Source organism: Gymnoscopelus braueri (assembly GCF_963280865.1).
Source record: "Gymnoscopelus braueri genome assembly, chromosome: 9".
NCBI classification, from domain to species: Eukaryota; Metazoa; Chordata; class Actinopteri; order Myctophiformes; family Myctophidae; genus Gymnoscopelus; species Gymnoscopelus braueri.
Window position 1 is genome coordinate 52,801,656 of NC_137610.1, and position 21,318 is coordinate 52,822,973.

The following is a 21,318-nucleotide window of genomic DNA, read 5'->3' on the forward strand; positions in this document are numbered from 1 at the left end:
ATAATATATTAAAGTTGACATAACTTTAAATTAAGGGACTCTCTAAAAAAAACAACCAAGCATAAAAAAAGCCTAACAAAGCATTTCTAATCGTGAGGGAGGAACGCACCAGAAAAAGAGGAAGAGAGGCAAAGACATAAAAGAGAGATGATACTTGTCTTTTCTTCAGTGTGTGTAAAGAAGTGGATCGTATCACTTTAGAATGTAAGTCGTAGAGGTAAAGCAGTGGACCGCGTCACTTTAGAATCTCAGTCATAAAGGTAGAAATGGCCGTGGCTTTCCATTCTGAAGACATTGAGATGGATGAGGAAGGCGATGTGACCTATGATAATGTGGGCAACCCTCCATCTCAGGAGCAACAGCGTCGCAAGATACTGCAGTCTGGTAAGATAAGTTATTAAAACCATCCATATATAGCATTAAATGTGACGTTACGTCATCAACGATGACAAAACCTACATTAACCACTTCAGCTCTGTATACATTTCGGCCATTTGAAAATAGCCGATCTACAAGCCAACAATGCGTCGCATTGTGAGCTTGTAGATCTGCCATTTTCAAAAGATTTTTATACATTTGAAAACTTGAAATGGGACATTCTGCATAATGAGTGCTTTTACTTTTTATACTTTAAGTACATTTTGATGCCAATACTTTTATACTTTAAGGGCACCGTCCCACCACACTTTTATTTTACCTATGGGGCGGAATCTGCCAATGCTTTGTCAATGCAAATATGTGGATTCATGGTCTTGCGCATGTGTCTGTGCAACACATAGTCCATGAGCCAGAGCCCCAAAATTGAGTAGTAATTACCGAAAGAGTGGGCAAAACCATACCTATATTACAATTTTCATAGGGTCAATATAAGTAAATAAATATATGATAACCTTTCCACTGGAGTAGCTTTTTCATAGTTATCACACATTTTGTTATTTTCCCCATACGTACATGACAGGTGAAAAAAATTACAAAACTTAAAAAATAGTTATCATAATGAAACTTCCCCAGTTGATTACTTACATGAAGACAATGATTTATTGTATTTCTGAAATTGTATATTTAATTATGCAAATTTGACATTTAGTCCATAAGCCAGAGCCCCAAAATTGAGCCAGATATTGAATATTCCCTCGTTAAAAACCTTTGACTCCAACATCTTAACAAAATTAAATAAGAATGTTGACTCTGGCTTTGTCCAATGTTCCAATGTTGATTCTGGAAAGTTATGCAAATTCGGGCATATTTTCCTAATGCTGATTTGCATATTTAAATATACAATTTCAGAAAACTTGTAATAGGATAAATCATTGTCTTCATGTAAGTAATCAACTGGGTTTCATTATGATAACTATTTTTTATATTTTGTGATATTTTTTCACCTGTCATGTACGTATGGGGAAAATAACAAAATGTGTGATAACTATGAAAAAGCTACTCCTGTGGAAAGGTTATCATATATTTATTTACTTATATTGACCCTATGAACAATTTAATATAGGTATGGTTTTGCCCACTCTTTCGATAATGAAATCTTGTCTGGCTCATGGACTAACATGTTAGGCTGGTATTCATTTAGGCTACATGTAGGTATAGAACAGAGCAAGGGACATCAAGGTTTTTCAGGCCATGTACAGTATACGTACTGTATACACATAGCCACGGGAAGACGTTTTAGGTTACGGGTGCTGTATGCGTTCTCAATTTGCCCAATTTGCGTTTTTTCCCCCGGATTGGTTACTTTCTTTTTTTAAACTTTAGTCAATTCGGTTCCAGAACACATATTGCACTAAATCCCCCCCAAATAACGACCAACAACAAAAGGCACATTATGCAAAAATGTTGTAAATAATATTTTTAATTTATTTAAATTTTCATACATTATTTTCAGGGGGTGCTGCAGCCCCCCCCCCCCCCCCCAGCACCCCTACTTCCCGCGGCTATGCGTATACAGGGGGTCCCTGTATTACAGGCTTTATTTTAAGTGACTATGAGTTGCCTCCACATCATGTTGCAGCTTAATTGATAGCTTAATATATTCATTTGACAGCATCAGTGTTGTGGAAATTACATGTTTTTGTTTGTTTGTTCACACAATATTTTTGCCAATATGTCAGATTCATGTTAATGTGTATTTTCAGACATTCACATTATTAGAGAAAAAGGAAAAATAGAAAAACATTTCTATCACACAGAAATGTGGTGGCCCCTGTAACTCTGGGGACCCCTTAGGGGGGCCATGTCATTATCCAAGCCATTATAAACTGCAGCCTTTCTCTTCATTGAAAGTTAAAACGTTAATAAAAAACTCAAATAACAAGTTTTGAAACCTTGACCAAACCTGCCTACTGATGAGGTCACTGGTAGGCAGGCACGCGTACACACAGGGCTGCTGACAGGATTATTGGGTGAGGGGACAAGATTTTCTAAATCGGGCCCCCTCCTCAGATTGGACCCCCCTTGGATGTGCGCGAGCGAAGCGCACGTGCACATTTTTTTTATTGTAATTTTGTTTAATTATACATTTTTGATTAATTAATTATTATTTTTGCCCTCAAAATATTAAATTGGGTGTCTTTGCACAATTTTACGTTGGCCATGTTGAAAAAGTGCTCACATGTTTTAATTATAAGTAAAAGTATCAATACTGCAATGTCGAAAAAATTGTACAAATTTGAGTAAAAGTACAAAAGTATTGGTATAAAAATGTACACAAAGTACCAAAAGTTAAAGTACTCACAATGCATCGCGAGTACTTTTACTCACAATCTACATCGCAACGCAGTATATCGGCTATTTTCAAATGGCCGAAATGTATATAGGGCTGAAGTGGTTAATGTATGTTTTGTAATAATAATCAAAATCCACAAAGTAACTAGTAACTAAAAAGTTCAAATAATAGTGGAGTAAAAATAGGCCTACAATTGACTCAGAGATGTAGTGGAGTAGAAGTAAAAGTATTGAAAATTGGTAATACTCCAGTAAAGTAAATAATACCTCAAAATTGAACCTAAGTACAGTACTCGAGTAAATGTACTTAGTTACTTTACACCACTGTAACTCACCATTTGTTTTGGTCACAGGCCAGCGGTAATCTCATCACAGACACTAATTACACAACTGTAATTTTAGCAGTCCATATTCCTTATTTGTGGTTAAGTAGGCATAGGTATGACCCCAATCCATAGTAGCTGTCACTATTAACACATAGACTCTACTAATAGTGCAGACTTTTACTTTGTGTTCCTTTCTCTTCTCTTCATCAGGTAGCCATATTATGTGAGAGACATAAGCAACCAGGTCTAGGAAAACAACTATTAGCTAGGCCACATGAGCACTTTAAACCTATGCATCGGCCATTTGAAAATCTACAAGCTCACAACACGTCGCGTTGTGAGCGTTTAGATCTGCTATTTTCCAAAACTCTTGCAATAAAATGTGGAATATTTTGAATATTTTTTGTAACTAGAAATTATTGTTCCTATAAAGAAACAATGCGGGCTCGCTTTAAAGCCAAAAAACTGTAGTTATAAAAAGTACAAATTCAGTTTGACCTGGTATCTCTGTCTTTGCGTTGTGTGTGGGTGTAGACTTGCCTCCGGTTGATCAGATTGGGAGCTGTGTGTGTGTGTGTGTGTGTGTGTGTGTGTGTGTGTGTGTGTGAGAGTGTGTGAGTGAGTGAGTGAGTGAGTGAGTGAGTGAGGTGGGGGGAGTTATTTTGACCAATACACACCATTAGAGTTGAATTGGAGCTTGAGATTTACAAGATTATGCCATCAAAATGTCACCCTTTTACACACACATTCATACACTGATGGTGGAGGAAACCATGCAAGGCACCAACCTGCTCATCGGGAGCAATCAGGGGTTCAGCGTCATGCTCAAGGAAGGACACTTCCACACTGATTCTGGGGGAGGCCGGGATTGAACTGGGAACCTTGCAGTTGCCATCCGGCCGCTCTACCGGCCACTCTACCCCTGAGCCACTGCCGCCCCCTGTACTCACACTTTCAAAAGACTGTCAACCTTTTTCCAAAATAGCAGATCTACAAGCTCTACAACGCATCCCATTGTAGATCGGCTTTTTCCGAATAGTCAAAGTATGACAGAGGGAGTGGGTCATGTGGTGTGGGTGGTGGAGTATGGGGTGTGTGTGTCTGGGGGTGGTAGTTTTGGAGCTTGAAATACACACACGTTTTAGCATCAAAATATACTTTGAGTACCAAAGTAAAAGTACTTACATTTTCTGAAAATAGCAGATCTACAAGCTCATCACGCATCACATTGTAGATCGGCTTTTCTTTTGTATAGTTTGTATGACAGAGGGGGGTATGTCATGTGAGGTGGGGTGGGGGTGGGGGTGGAGGTGGGGTATATGGGGTGTATGTGTGTCTGTGGGGGAGCTTGGAGCTTACAGTGTACAAACGTTTTAGCATAAAAATATACTTTGAGTACCAAAGTGAAAGTACTCAAATTTTCAGAAAGTAGCCGATCTACAAGCTCATAACGCGTCACATTGTAGATCGGCTGTATGTGGTTACTGCAGGTTTTGTATTAATAATAAAATCTGCAAAGTAACAAGTAACTAAAGCTGTCAAATGCTGTCATTGTAGTGGAGTAGAAGTAACAAAAATGGAAAGGAAAGTAAAAGGACCTCAAAATTAAACTGTGCATGGTAAGCACTTGCATAGTACCTGAGTAAATATACTTAGTTACTTTGCAGCACCACTGCCTGACAGCCAATGACTGACAGATTAGGTAGCAGCAGCTGTAATGATTACTATAGTGTGTAGGTGCATGGGTTTACATTAATGGTCTTAACTAAAAATGTATACATCACACATCTTTGTATTAAATTGGAGAGCAGACCCGTGCGCACTTGGTGATGTAAAATAAATATCTGTAGTGTAAAAAATGCGGCCACAGTGACACAGTGAAAACACGGGGCATTTCTCCTCTGTCGTTCTCTCTCCCCACTAGCAAAACCCATTGGAAATGCATTGGGTGCTTAAAGTTAATTATTTCAAAAACTACAAATTATTTCAAAAAGAAAAGTACAAGCACCCATGTCCACAGTAAGCTGGATTTTTTACAGTTTGAATGGAGTTTCTAAGTCAAATTATGTAGGAGTAGTTAAGTGCCAAACGTTTGCGGAGAAGATAGAAATAAACGAGGATCGCTTAAATAATTGTGGGCTCGCTGCTGCTGCAGCGAGCCCACAATTATCATTTAAACCACTGGTTCTCAAATATTTTCATGAAAGTGTTTTGTGCCAGCATTTGTGTTGTTAGAATGTTTAAAAAAATACTCCAAATATTCCACATTTTATTGCAAGAGTTTTGGAAAATAGCAGATCTACAAGCTTGTATGCCGACGCATATAGGTTTTTGCTCGTGACCTAATTTCACAACATGAAGATCAGTTATTTTTGTTGGCCGTCGCCCCATTGTGCAACGATGAAATCAGGATCCATGAAACTCAGGAAAAGATTTCCTGAAAGATTTTGGACTTTTACATCAAAGTATGTCATACAGACATCTTTGTCCAGGGTCTAGAAAAGTAAGGAAGGACCAATGTATTATCATTGTTAATACATATAGGTTTAAAGTGCTAATGTGGCCTAGCTAATGGTTGCTTCTTTTGAGCTTGTTTTCCTAGACCTGGTTGCTTATTTCTCTCACAACAGCAGAACTGTCCCTTTTATCCCCCCCCCCCCCCCCCCCCGTCGGCTGCCCTGTACACACACACACACACACACACACACACACACACACACACACACACACACACACACACACACACACACACACACACACACACACACACACACACACACACACACACACACACACACACACACACACACACACACACACACACACACAGCTATTTAGCACCATTTACAGTATATCTAGTGTGAGATCTACTGGTCCGCAAATTTCAACATAAAGTTGATGATGAAATCATCACTTCTATAACTGCTCACTTCTCTCTTATTTTAATCTTTTTGTAATCAGTTTCCACCCATCACGTAAAAGGCAAGTAGTGTCAAAATATGAGATCGTTTCATAAGCCATGTGCAATACAATACTCGTTTGTAAAAAAGCCCGTAGGGGTCTTGCCCTATAGATTATCATGCTGGGGCCCATTCATTTGTATTTATTTTATTGTATTTATTTGATTGACAGATGAGCTTTCACTACTTATCATTATTATTTCTTTAATTACAAATATGAGGGCCGCTGTAATTAATATTCCCTGGCTGACTCTTGTTTCCAGTCCACCGATTGGTGTTGAAATTGACCACTTCTGTAACTTAGTCATACTTCTGTTTTTTTTTATCTTTTGTCTTCAGTTTTTTCCCATGAAGTGAAAAAAGCTGTTTCATAAGCCTGTGTGACACACACACACACACACACACACACACACACACACACACACACACACACACACACACACACACACACACACACACACACACACACACACACACACACACACACACACACACACACACACACACACACACACACACACACACACACACACACAGCTTGAACTTACTACTACTCTGTGCTTGGTATCCACAGTCACTTCAGCATCTCCAGAGAGGAAGTGCAGCTCCAGGATTCCTGTGGTCGCTGTGGGTCTGCTAGGTCTCCTCCTATTGGCTGGAATCACAGTTGGAGTTCACGGTAAAGTATATTCACCAATCACCATCAATGTCCTCTGTCTCTGTAGAACCTGGCAACATAACATGTATATATGTCATCTTTCTCCGCTGTCTTTCAAACCTGGCAACATAACATGTCATATTAGGGGGAATTAAGCTCAACAAATGGTCAAATCGTTACACGGTGGATACAAGTACCACATTTGGTAAACACATTCTTTAGGGTGTATCTCACCATTTCAGGAGGGGTGCCCAAAACTTCAGACCCAAAGGCTTTTTAAAAGGGAAAATAATCCCAATTTCCCCTTTTAAAAGGGAAAAATCCAAAATGGTCCACCCATGACATGAAGTTGGTGATAAAATTGACCACTTCTGTAACTTAGTCATAACTCCAGAAATGACCCACAATTCGCAAATTGTGATATAATTTGTGACATTTTGGCTGATTGTACTAAATCGATGGCCAAAATGCAAAACCTCCTATGTGCAAATTTCATGATTTTCGGATTTCACTGTGGATGAGGACTATAGGCTATGCTCCACATGCTCAGTCTGTTTGCAAGATAGTCCCGCCCCTCATTTTGTCATAAAAAGTCATTTGACTAAAACCATCTTGTTCAGTGCCAATTAGTGCTAAAATGTTGAAGCGCAAAACCTCTTATCTGCACCAGAACTAGTTGAGAAGCAGACAGAGCTGAAACTTGGGAATTCTATGTTATGTAGACCGTCTAAATGTCTTTCAGTTTGTAGTCATCTATTATTTTCAAAATAAAAAAGTGTCTTCCCCCCTTACTAGTTAAAGGGATACTTCACTTTAGGGCCGGGGAAACATTTAAAAAATATATTAAAAATAAATGAAAAAAGTTATGGAAGATTCATGGCCCCCTCACGCATTAGAGTGTCCTACTAATGCGTGAGGGGGCCATGAATTTTCCATAACTTTTTTCATTTATTTTTAATATATTTTTTAAATGTTTCCCCGGCCCGAAAGTGAAGTATCCCTTTAAGTATTTGTTAGTAACTCTGTCAAGTTAATTGCATTGCCTTGTTGATTGCTAATGATTAGTGTCAGGTGGTGACACTTTTATCACACCAAGAGTGTGAGTTGATAAAAAAAATGTAATGGTAATACTTGATACAGTACTGTAGAATTCTTGATCTCAAAATGAGCATTAAAAAGCATTATTTATTTAACTATTTCTAGGTAAAAACCTCCTATGTGCATCTATGTAGATAGGAGGTCATTTTTAGGTTTTGGTTTTGGCATTGAACATTTTGAACTTGTGGTTAGAGGTTGTCATTGCTGCTTAAATGTGAACTTCATTGTCGTGATTTTTTATTAATTGCAGATCAAAATCACACGTGAACACCGTGGCAGCCAACAACCCTGTGAAAATATTGTGTTGTGTCGGTTGGGGGGTATGAGGGTATGGGGGTGGGATGGGGTTTGGAGTTATAGGGTGTGGTGGTTGGGGGGGTATGGGGGTGGGGGGTGCATGAGGGTTTGGGTGGGTGGAGTTTGGGGGTTGTGGTGTGCTGGTTGGGGGCATGGGGACCGGGGGTTCTGGGAGTGGGGGTAATGGGTTGGGTGGGATTTGGGGGGATGGGGTGGGATGGGGTTTTGAGTTATGGGGGTTGTGAGGTGTGGGCTGGCAGTTGGGGGGTATGGGGTTTGTGGGAGTGGGGGAGTATTGCAGGTGGTGGAGTTGGGGGGTAGAGGGTATGGGGGGGATTATGTTGAGGGGGGCATAGGCCAGTTAGGCCGGATCATACATTTGTTGTTACATAGGCCACAGTGTTGTTACAAATATATACGTTTTTCAGTACATCTGAATATTTGCAGCACATTTGCTGCACTATTGATATTGAACCAGCCATGCTTACTTCTACATATTATATTCTTGTTTCTGCATTGTGGACACACACACACACACACACACACACACACACACACACACACACACACACACACACACACACACACACACACACACACACACACACACACACACACACACACACACACACACACACACACACACACACACACACACACACACACACACACAGTGTGAGATATGATCTACTGGTAGACACATTTCAACAGAAAGTTGATGATACATTGACCACTTCTGTAACTTGGCCACTTCTCTCTTCTTGTCATCAGTTTCCTCCCATAACGTGAAAAAAAAGCAAGTAGTGACAAAATATGAGCATAGTTTCATAAGCCATGTGCAGTACAATACTAATAATAAAACATAAGCCATGTGCTGGGGCCCTTTCATTTCTATTTGTTTTACTGTATCTATTTGACCGACGGATGAGCTTTCACTGCTTATCATTATCATTATTATTATTATTATTTAAATAACAAATATTTTAATTAATATTCCCAGGCTGACTTTTGTTTCCGGTCCACCCATGACACGAAGTTGGTGATAAAATGTACCACTTCTGTAACTTAGTCATGCTTGTCTTTACTTTTCTCCCATAAAGTGAAAAAAGCAGTTTCTTAAACCTGTGCAGAACCTGTCTGTCTGTCTGTCTGTCTGTCTGTCTGTCCGTCCGTCCTGGCGTTTTCTGGCGTCATGGGTGTAAAAGCATGGAACCATGACAACAAGATGCCATAGCCCAAACTGTGAATCTCCGGTGTTTACACAAACGTTAATAAACAGCTTAAATTTGGGGGAAGTGAAAAACGGGCCACGTCACTGGCTAATGGCCACTGTCTGCATATGCTAATGGTCAATGGTCAATTCCTGTGTGCTCAACCCACTGAGGAGAAACATGCAGAACAGATAGACTGACTGATTGACTGACAGAGGTTTCCTTAATATATAATAGGATAGGATAGGATTAAAAGAGGGTGTAGCAATGTCATGTCACAAAAAGTAGAACATTTTGAAAACAGAGAAGTTAAACAATATAGACCCAGTCCAGTACATACATTATATTGAAGTTACAAAAAATTATGATAATGCTTTATTGATAAGCCCTAAGCATTTTTACAGTTTAACCCATAAAAAGCTTGTCAGCAGAACGTACTGCAGTACCAAGTCCACAGGGTTAGAGTTTGAGCGTGACTGGAATAATGTCCTATATTGTAAACAACAGTTCACACCCACATGTCTGATACGTGTGTCCATTTCCTTCTGCTGCTGCGTGTTATTAAAAGTGTAGCATAACGAGTGCTGACGGTGCCATGTCATTATTCAAACAGCCCATTCTGACATCCCGTAACCCCCAGGTTACCACACACACACACACACACACACACACACACACACACACACACACACACACACACACACACACACACACACACACACACACACACACACACACACACACACACACACACACACACACACACACACACACACACACACACACTCTTACTGCTGTTTAGCACCATTTACAGTCAATCTAGTGTGAGATATGATCTACTGGTCCACACATTTCAACATAAAGTTGATGATGAAATTGACCACGTCTGTAACTGCTCACTTCTCTCTTATTTTATCTTTTTGTAATCAGTTTCCACCCATCACGTAAAAAAAGGCAAGTAGTGTCAAAATATGAGATAGTTTCATAAGCCATACCGTAGGGGTCCTACCCTATAGATTATCATGCTGGGGATTTGTATTTATTTTATTGTATTTATTTGTATGTATTTGATTGACAGATGAGCTTTCACTACTTATCATTATTATTATTTCTTTAAAGGACAACTTTGTTTTTTTACAACCCAGGTTTATATTTTAGCTTGTAATTAAAGTAAATAAAAGATGAGTGTTATTTCTTTCTCATTTACTGCTTTCTATAGTTTTAGCAATTTTCGCGATCCTTTTTACAGTGGGCGGGGGCATTCTGTCCGGTGGCTAAATATGCCTTTTTTACACAATAAAAAAGGTCCTGTGGTCTTTGATGGCCAGATGTGAGTTATTGGGGGCTAGAAGAGCTACTGTAAATAATAATAAAGAAAACGCCGGGTTAATGTGTAAAAAAGGCATATTTAGCCACCACTGTAAAAAAGATCGCAAAAATTGCTAAAGCTATAGAAAGCAGTAAATTAAAAAATGTTAACACTCATCTTTTATTTACTTTAATTACAATCTAAAACATAAACCCTTGTTGTAAAAAAACAAAGTTGTCCTTTAATCACAAATATGAGGGCCGCTGTAATTAATATTCCCAGGATGACTCTTGTTTCCAGTCCACCGATTGGTGTTGAAATTGACCACTTCTGTAACTTAGTCATACTTCTCTTTTTTTTAATCTTTGTCTTCAGTTTTCTCCCATGAAGTGAAAAAAGCTGTTTCATAAGCCTGTGCGGTACCATAATATAGGGTTTGCAATTGCAAAACGGACCTACAATTTAGGCATTTAGCAGATGCTCTTAATCCAGAGCGATTTACAATAAACAAGGTAAACACATACATCAAATGCATAGAGACAGTGTAGTGCCTCAGTAATAGGATCATAGGTCAACCAAGAACCTAGCATCAGTCTACATAGTACAATATAAAAAAAAATATGATATGTCCATTGCAGTAAAATACGCCGTCTTGTCAGGAGAGATGTAAAGGCTATTATGTCTAATTGTGTAGAATTAGTCTGGAGGGGGACGCTTGACACCCAGAATATTGCTATGAGAGGGTTTATCTGTATTTCAAAGCCTAGAACCTTTGACAGGATGGCAAAAATAATCACTCCAGAATGTATTAAGTATGGGACAAAGAAAAAACATGTGACTCAGAGTGCATGGGGAAGCGTGACACCTTTCGCATTGATCAGTAATGGATGGGTATATCTCAGATAGACGGGATCTAGAATAATGAACTCTGTGACGTACTTTGAACTGTAGGAAATTACATTTTTTACACACAAATTACACAACCTTTGCATAAGACTGCATGGTCGTCAAGGTTAGGTCAAGTGCTACAGGCTAAAGTGGAGTCTGAGGTGTCTTCAGATTACGGTGGAACATTGGGAGTGAGTCTATAGTTCTGACTACACACACACACACACACACACACACACACACACACACACACACACACACACACACACACACACACACACACACACACACACACACACACACACACACACACACACACACACACACACACACACACACACACACACACACACACACACACACACACACACACACACACACACCTAGTGTGAGATATGATCTACTGGTCCGCAAATTTCAACATAAAGTTGATGATGAAATTGACCACTTCTGTAACTGCTCACTTCTCTCTAAATTTTATCTTTTTGTAACCAGTTTCCTCCCATAACGTAAAAAAAAGGCAAGTAGTGTCAAAATATGAGATCGTTTCATACAGTAAGCCATGTGCAGTACAATACTGGTTTGTAAAAAAGACCGTAGGGGTCTTGCCCTATAGATTATCATGCTGGGGATGGTGGGTCGACGTCACAAACGTAATATCCGGACTGGCGAGGCGCATCATTGCACCCCCTTTCAGAGTACCCCAACAGGTGACCTCACCAACACATTATGGAAGGGACTGCAATGGAAACAAGCTGTATGCACTGTATCTCTTTCTGTCTCACCAACACATTATGGAAGGGACTGCAATGGAAACAAGCTGATTGATTGATTGATGTAGTTTATTTAGAAAGACATGAGAATAGTACATGACAGTACATAACAGTACATGGAAGTACAAATTCACAATACAAGGTCTACTAAACTGGAAACGCTCATTAAGCATTACGCTTGTTTAAGATGAGAACCCCATGCACACAAATCATGATGAAATATAAGAGGCAGGCAGATATACACACTACTATATAGAATGTCATACAATCAGCTTTCAGGTTACTGGTATGACGAGAGATGACGAGAGCTGTATGCACTGTATCTCTTTCTGTCTCTCCCTCTCTCTCTCTTCTTTCCCCCGACACGGTCGAGGCAGAAGGCCGCCACCCTAGAGCCTAGGGTCTGCCTGACGTTTCTTCCAGTTAAGAGGGAGTTCTTCGTTGCCACTGTCGCAAAATTGCTTGCTCAGGGTGGGATGTCGGGTCTCTTCTCTACAAGTAAAGTGTCTTGAGACAACTTGTTGTGATCATTTGACACTTTAATAAAATTGAATTGAATTGAATTGAATTAAGCTTTTTGATTATGGTGGGTCAGATGTATGTGACATATGTTTTATTTCATGATCAATACAGATATCAATCAATCAATCAATCAATCAAAGGGCTATATCTGATCCTGAAGGATAGGGCTGAGGGACACATAAAGCTGAGGGAACATAGGGTCTAATTTGGATGAAAAACTATTTGTTAGGTATTGAGGGAACATAGGGCTGAGGGAACATAGGGTCTAATTTGGATGAAAAACTATTTGTTGGGTATTGAGGGAACATAGGGCTGAGGGAACATAGGGTCTAATTTGGATGAAAAACTATTTGTTGGGTATTGAGGGAACATAGGGCTGAGGGAACATAGGGCTGAGGGAACATAAGGCACATAAGGCTGAGGAAACATAAGCATGACCCTGCTCAATGTGACCAGCGCCTGTCACCAGGCCCTTCCAATTCTCCTTTTCCTTGGATCTACCATGCGGGTGCATCCGGCTTTGTGGAGCGTCTATACCAACACAATAGGCTCTATGCACAGCAGACATTTTGGAGATAAATTGGGCCTCTTCTTATTTCCCTCATAGGTGTTACCAATGATACTAATGAAGGCTCTGTTCCCAGCTCATTTTTTTTAAAAGGAATATTATAATATATATTTATTATATACCCACATTTTTCACAGATTTTGCTGCTTTTTTATAGGGTTCCCCCATGATATATTTTGTAACTCCCTCCAAGCACAGACAGACACAAGTGGTTTCCTTGCTACTGATTTAGGTGCCGTTTACACGAGGACGGTCTCTACAGAAAACGGCAAAATAAAGTATCAGATGTGCCGTCCGTTTAGATGACAACGTGTTATCAGGGGTTGAAAACGCAACAAAGTGAAACCACCTTCCAGGGTGGAGAACTTTGAAAACGCAGCGCCTGCCGTCTCCATGTAAACGGGCAAGACGGTGTTGGAGACGGTGTTGCCAGACTCTGCGAGAGAAATAAGCAACCAAGTCTATGAAAACTCAAATGAAGCGTCTAGACTACGGCTATTTTAAAATAGCAGATCTACAAGCTCACAACGCGTCACAACGTGTCACATCGCGACGTCGCACTGCGAGGCGTTGTGAGCTTGTAGATCTGCTATTTTCAAAAAAGAAAGAAGAAAAAATAATCTTGAGAAAATAAAAAGGTCATTCTGGAACATTTTTGAATTTTTTTTAACAATTTTAACAACACAAATCTTGTATGGGGGGTCCCTGACACAACATATTTTCAGAAGTGGGGGGGGTTTGTGGACAAATACATCATTTGACATGAAGATGTTTAAGAACCACTGGTTTAAACAACATTAGGAAACAAGTCCAAATAAGCATTTACACTTTAGAAACAAGCCCAAAGTCGCTTATAATAAGTGGACATGGCAACCAAACAAACAGTTCTGATAGAAAGAAGACACGTCACCGCCACCTAGCCACCTGGCATGGTATGGCATGCACACTACATCGTTTTCAATCAGTGGTGCGTCACCGTCTAAACGCAAAATAAAAAGTGAGAACGCAACGGCACTTTGACGTTTTCACTAGAGAGCGTCTTCATCTAAACGTGGCCTTATTTGGAAGGCGGCTTCAAATCCCTCCAAATCCATGTGAAAACTAAACAACATAAAATAAGCATGTTAAAATAACACAAGATGATTTGTTTGGTTTTTTTGTAAAATTTCATGTTGAAATATCAAAGAGCAGTACCTCAATTTGCCATGTATTGTCGTACTTTAATATATTTTAATGATAAATAGTTTGGGTACCCATGGTTAGTGTTAGTGTGACTATTTTCATGGTTAGTGTTCTAGGGGTTAAATCAACAACTGCCTTTTACTGAGATGTTTTAATGTTTCTTCTGCACATTATTCTGTCATTTTGGCCCCTTAATGCTAACTGGTCTGAACCAAAGTAGTGGCTTTACCATTTACCTCTTGAAATAGATATAGTAACCTGACACTCAGCCTGAATGTTCATTTAGTTTCACTCAGAGCATATTGTTTTAATGGGCGTGGCTAGTGATTTAGGGGCTGGAGCCATAGGCTAAGATTGTGGAGTTCAACTTGTACAACTAAAGGCTGAGATGTTTTTTTTTGTTTTACAGTTTTTGTAACTTTTTCTGTGACATTTCTCTGCAGTGTCTGTCAACACCGCCAAGATGGACGAAGGTAATGCTGGTATGATTTCAGCCCTCCTTGATCAGCTGTCCACCCTAGAAATGAGGCTCAACGCCACTGAGAGACACAATGCAGGTATTATAACTTAGAAGTAATTCTTAATAACTTAAAGGACAACTTCGCCCACTTTCAACCTATCTTCATATAATTGGTCCTCACTAATGCTCACTAGTGTACACTTAATAAACCCACCTACCAGTGAGATCATCGTTTTCAGGGGGGGGGGGGGGTTCAATCAAGATTTCAACGTTTGTATTAACGTGAGAGCAATGGCATCCATTATTAGGGTTGCCACCTTTCAGAAATGGAAATAAGGGACACATGCACGCGGATCTTGATTTTTTATTTATTTATATTTTTACTTTATTTCGGTTTTAGGGTTAGGTTAGGGTTAGGGTTAGGGTTATGTTAGTTTAATTATTTTGGGGGAGCCAGCCCCCCAAACTCCTGAAATGCATAGAAATCTATGACATTTATATTAAAAAAGCCAGCCCCCCAAACCCCTAAAATAAATAGAAATCTTTATATTGTTGTCTGAACACATTTTTTTTAAAGTATTTATTTATTTATTTATGTATTTATTAATTATATTATTTATGTATTTGTGTTTAAGTATTTAAGTATTTAAATGCATTTATGTATTTATGAATTATATTATTTATGTATATATTAGCTGTTATAATAATCCATTGTGAAGAATTCCTTTTTCCAGAGCATAACAACAACATAAGATTTGTTCTTTAAATGGGCACACTATTTAATTATATTGATTACTATATATTAAATACATGTTTATTTATTAGACTTTAAAAACTCAACATTAATAAACAATCAACCATATTACTATTAGTCTACTGAAATAGCCTAGACTATGCCCACATCAGCAGCGAATATGTAGCCTGCTAGGGCAGGTAAATAGAAATACTGACATCTTGTTAAAAACACAACCAGATAAATAAGATGTAATATTCCATACCGAATCGATCTCAGGAGATGTTTCATTCATGAAGAACTGTGACACTTGTGCTAGGGTCCTTTGGGTTCTTATATTTTTGGAATGTTGTTCTCCTGAGGCATGCTGTCTGTCTGATGTCAGCCAGTCCACCATGCACCACAGAAAACATACACCGACGTACTTTAAAAAGTTTACAGTTTGCTTTGTAAACATCTCCAAACATCTCCACTGACGCTGTCAAGCCAAGGCACAGCTCCGCAGAACGTATCTTAGCAACGTGAAAGCGCTATTGTCATTGGTCGTGTTTTGAGTAATGAGCCAATGAGCTGCTGAGCACACTCCCAGACAATGGCATTATAGCCAGCGTTGCCAAGTTTGTTTATTTCCTGCAACTTTTGGACAAAATTTTGCTTGTTTTTGGCTTGTTTTTGTAGGTCGGCTGGCTCATTTCTCTCACTATACTTGGCAACACTGACTCGCTGAGCTCCCACTCTCCCAGTAACACAACAAAGAGACACAGGACAGCACATCATCGCCCTGTCATTCAAATTGATTCCCCGACCTTAAAATACGGGACAAAGTGCGTCCCGTATCAGTTCAATACGGGACGCATCTTTTAGTTTCCAATTACCGGACGATTCCGTAATTTAAGGGACGGGTGGCAACCCTATTTATAGCATGCTAACTTTCCAGGAATAAGAAGCCTGCAGTTTCTATTAGCTTGGATTCCCCATCGATGATGTCACTGGTAGGCAGGTTTCTGAACTGTTCACAGCCCTCCTCTGAGACACAGACTGAGGAGACAGAAATGGTGCCATCTTATAATGAACATTAGTGAGGACCAGTTATATGAAGACAGGTTGAAAATGGGTGAAGTCGTCCTTTAAGCTCACCAGATTCATTGCACTTCCTGTCGCTGTCAGTGCTGCCACTGATGTTGTATATGTGCTTTGTTTGCTGTCACGCTGCTGCCAGGTTGCTCTGCTATTGTGTATTCACTGGGTAATATAGTCTCGGAAATCCAGGCGCAACAGATTAGTCTGACCTTCAACTCAAAAGTAGTTAATATAGCATCACAATCATTTTAACCACTTAATCCATTTATATGTTGGCTATTCAAAAATAGCAGATCTACAAGCTCACAGCGAGTCAAATCGTGCCGCGCTGCGAGCTTGTAAATCTGCTATTTTTGAACATTTTTTAAAACATTTAAAATATATATTTAACATAATTCTTCTCTTCTGGGGTCCCTGGCACAAAGCCCTTTCAGATGGGGGTCCACGGCCAAATACACATCAATTTGGGGGTCCTTGACAGAATGAAGTTGGAGAACCACTGCTATATATGGTCATATGAACCACTGCTATATATGGTCATATGAACCACTGCTATATATGGTCATATGAAACACTGCTATATATGGTCATATGAACCACTGCTATATATGGTTATATGAACCACTGCTATATATGGTCATATGAACCACTGCTATATATGGTCATATGAAACACTGCTATATATGGTCATATGAACCACTGCTATATATGGTCATATGAAACACTGCTATATATGGTCATATGAACCACTGCTATATATGGTCATATGAACCACTGCTATATATGGTCATATGAACCACTGCTATATATGGTCATATGAACCACTGCTATATATGGTCATATGAACCACTGCTATATATGGTCATATGAACCACTGCTATATATGGTCATATGAACCACTGCTATATATGGTCATATGAACCACTGCTATATATGGTCATATGAAACACTGCTATATATGGTCATATGAAACACTGCTATATATGGTCATATGAACCACTGCTATATATGGTCATATGAAACACTGCTATATATGGTCATATGAACCACTGCTATATATGGTCATATGAACCACTGCTATATATGGTCATATGAACCACTGCTATATATGGTCATATGAAACACTGCTATATATGGTCATATGAACCACTGCTATATATGGTCATATGAACCACTGCTATATATGGTCATATGAACCACTGCTATATATGGTCATATGAACCACTGCTATATATGGTCATATGAACCACTGCTATATATGGTCATATGAACCACTGCTATATATGGTCATATGAACCACTGCTATATATGTTCATATGGACGTTTCTTTTATATATCGTTGCTGTCAGGTGGAAACCTTGTATGTCCAAAACGATTCCTTTTTTATTATTATTTTAAAAAACTTTTAAAATAGTGAAAATAGCAGATCTACAAAGAGCTTGTAGATCTGATATTTTCACTATTGTTGTGCAACACTCTTGTATGAAGTAAGATATTAATTAATTTACCAAATCATAAAATAGTGTAAATATAGAGATAAAAGGTTTGCTGCCCGACAACAACGATATGTTAAATATAAATAACTTGACAATTAACATAATAAATGCTCTTATAATTATATAAATGTATCTAATTAATAGTAAAATATATGCTTTTATCATTGCTGTCAGGTGGAAACGTTGTATGTCCTAAACCATTAATTTTTTAGAATACTTTTAAAAACATTTTAAAATAGTGAAAATAGCCAATCTACAAGCTCACAACGTCGCATTGCGACACATTGTGAGCTTGTAGATCGGCTATTTTCAAAATATTTTGCAACACTCTTGTATGATGAAGTAGGGCGTTAATTTACGAATAAATACGGAGACGTGAGGTTTCTGCCCGACAACAACTTTATAATCATATAAATAATTAGATAATTAATAGTATAATATATGCTTTTATAACAATATAAATAATGTGATAATGCTCCTGTGTTGACAGACCAACCAAAGGTGGCCTTCTCTGCTGGGTTGAGTAATGATGGATGGGTTGGACCATTTAGTTCTACAACCACTCTGGTTTATAAGAGAGTCATCACTAACATCGGCAACGCCTACAATCCATCTACAGGTAGGTGGTGATTATGTTAATTATGTTAATGAGCTTTACTTGAAGTGATGACGTTAATTATGTTAATGAGCTTTATATTAAGTGATGACGTTAATTATGTTAATGAGCTTTATATTAAGTGATAACGTTAAATATGTTAATGAGCTTTACATTCAATGATTAAGTTCATTATGTTAATGAGCTTTATAAAATCAATTATCTCTCACCAACTAATGACACAACTTACATCTGTGTGAAAACATCAGTAACAGCATGTGAAGGGTTAACTCTGCTGCCTCATTACAGGCTAAAATTTTCCAACACTCTTCTAGAATTTATGTGAGCTTGTAGATCAGATATTTTAGAAACATTTTTGAAAAATGTTCCTTTAGAAAAATTAGAGTTTAAGTATTTAACAGTGTTTAACCCTTTAAGACCGGGAACGCATCTATGTGCCATTTCTTTGGCTATTCAAAAATATCAGATATACAAGCTCATAGCGCGGCACCGAGTGCTATATATATATATATATATATATATATATATATATATATATATATATATATATATATATATACACATACATATATATATATACACATACATATATATATATATATATATATATATATATATATATATTTATATATATATATATATATATAATATTTTGAGATGGGGGGGGGGTCCGAGGACAAATACATTTGACATTTGTAGAATCGGCGAAATTGAACACATTTTCAAGATTTTTCAAAAAATAGCAGATCTACAAGCTCATAGCGCGGCACTCGGTGCCGCGCTATGAGCTTGTAGATCTGCTATTTTTTGAATAGCCAAAGAAATCTAAAATGACAGATGCTTTCCCGGATTGAATGGGTTAAAAGAATCAACATGACCTTTGTGCCGTGTGTGTGTGTGTGTGTGTGTGTGTGTGTGTGTGTGTGTGTGTGTGTGTGTGTGTGTGTGTGTGTGTTTTCTAGGTTATTTTCGATCTCCAGTGAAAGGAGTTTATTACTTCAGATTCACTGCAGCTACCCATGGATCATCACAGTATATGGAGATCTCCATGTATAAAAATAATCAGCGACTCATTTATAACGGTGGATACAATAATCATGAAGGTTTTGAATACATATCTAATGGAGTGATAGTAGAGATGGAGCAGGGAGACACAGTATACATGAGGTTACCTGGTGGTTCCTACAGGCTCAATGATAACTCACACAATCACAACACATTCAGTGGTTTTCTGCTCTATTCTATGTAACACTGCTACCGACACGGCTGGAAACTCACTGAGTACATTTACTCAAATACTCTACTTAAGTACAATTTAGAGATACTTTTATTTCAATAATCATCATCATCATCATAATTTAACCACTATTTTTACTTACTATTCAGAAATAGCTGATCTACAAGCTCACAGTGATGTGTTGTGAGCTTGTAGATCTGCTATTTAAACATAATAATGAATAATGTGGAATAATTTTGAAAATATAGCATCACAAATCTTCTTATTAATTTTCTTATTAATTAAATACATATTAATTTGACAATCCATTACATTTCAGAGGCAAATATTGTACTTTTTACTCCATTACAATTATCCAACTGCTTTAGTTATTACAGTAGTTACTTTGTAGATTTACAGTATTAATACAAAACATACATTAACCGTTTAAGCACACTTTTGTACTTTGTTTCTTCCAAAATAGCTGATCTACAAGCTCACAATGTGTTGCAATGCATCATGTTAAGATCTTGTAGATCTGCTTTTTTCAAAAGATTTTGACAAAAAGAAAAAAGTGAAATAGTCCATTCTGCATAATGAGTACTATAAGTATGTTTTTATGACAATACTTTTGTACCTTTGCAGGTATTTTATTGTAATAGAGTATTTCTACATTGTGGTTACACTTTTAAGTCATTGTGGATAAGAGTGTAAATGTCTAAATTGTAACGTGTACTTGTAAATGGTATTTGTACTTTTACTCCAGTAAAAATGTGAGTACTTCTTCCACCACTGGTCCTGGTAGCATTACATTAAAGAGCTTCCATAATGCTCATATTCATGTTGTCAATAAAGACACATTCTAAAGCACTGTTGTGTCTATTGTATGTTTTAATGATCATTTTAACCAGTTTATCATATTTTTATTGTATTATATTTTTATTATTGCATATTTAATCTGTATATCGTTGCTGTCGTGCAGACACCTTGTATCTCCATATTTATTCTGTATAAGACCTGGACTGAGTTTGGCCTCGCCCTTTGTTTAGGTTGATTTACACCTTTTTATACAACACTCAGATTCCATACATCCATACACTGCAGGCATGACTGATGATTACTGACTTGCTCACACCTCATACCAGTTTATGTTGTGATTATTGCCTTATTTCTTAAATGTAGTAAAGAGGTTCCA

The 21,318-nt window shown here is 38.1% G+C and overlaps 2 protein-coding genes across 2 annotated transcripts in view; both read left to right on the plus strand.

Moving 5' to 3' along the window:
- Positions 1-13,413, plus strand: part of LOC308091364 (tumor protein p53-inducible protein 11-like) — a 186,300-nt gene extending 172,887 nt beyond the window's left edge. Inside the window, exon 8 of the transcript XR_013933707.1 lies at positions 13,380-13,413. The gene's annotated coding sequence lies outside the window, so the exon portion shown is untranslated. The remainder of the gene's footprint in view (positions 1-13,379) is intronic.
- On the plus strand, positions 183-20,949 carry LOC308091361 (cerebellin-1-like). The gene is made up of 5 exons (XM_080436924.1): positions 183-384; positions 6,591-6,695; positions 14,966-15,079; positions 18,782-18,910; positions 19,870-20,949. Exons 1-5 carry the CDS (start codon positions 267-269, stop codon positions 20,154-20,156), a joined length of 753 nt encoding a protein of 250 aa, XP_080293050.1. The 5' UTR covers positions 183-266; the 3' UTR covers positions 20,157-20,949.
- Positions 20,950-21,318: the final 369 nt, after the last annotated feature.

Coding starts and splice junctions, on each gene's coding strand:
- LOC308091361 (XM_080436924.1), top strand. CDS start 267: ATGGCCGTGGCTTTCCATTCTGAAGACATTGAGATGGATGAGGAAGGC. Junction 385..6,590: donor TCGCAAGATACTGCAGTCTG/GTAAGATAAGTT, acceptor TGGTATCCACAG/TCACTTCAGCATCTCCAGAG. Junction 15,080..18,781: donor CACTGAGAGACACAATGCAG/GTATTATAACTT, acceptor CTGTGTTGACAG/ACCAACCAAAGGTGGCCTTC.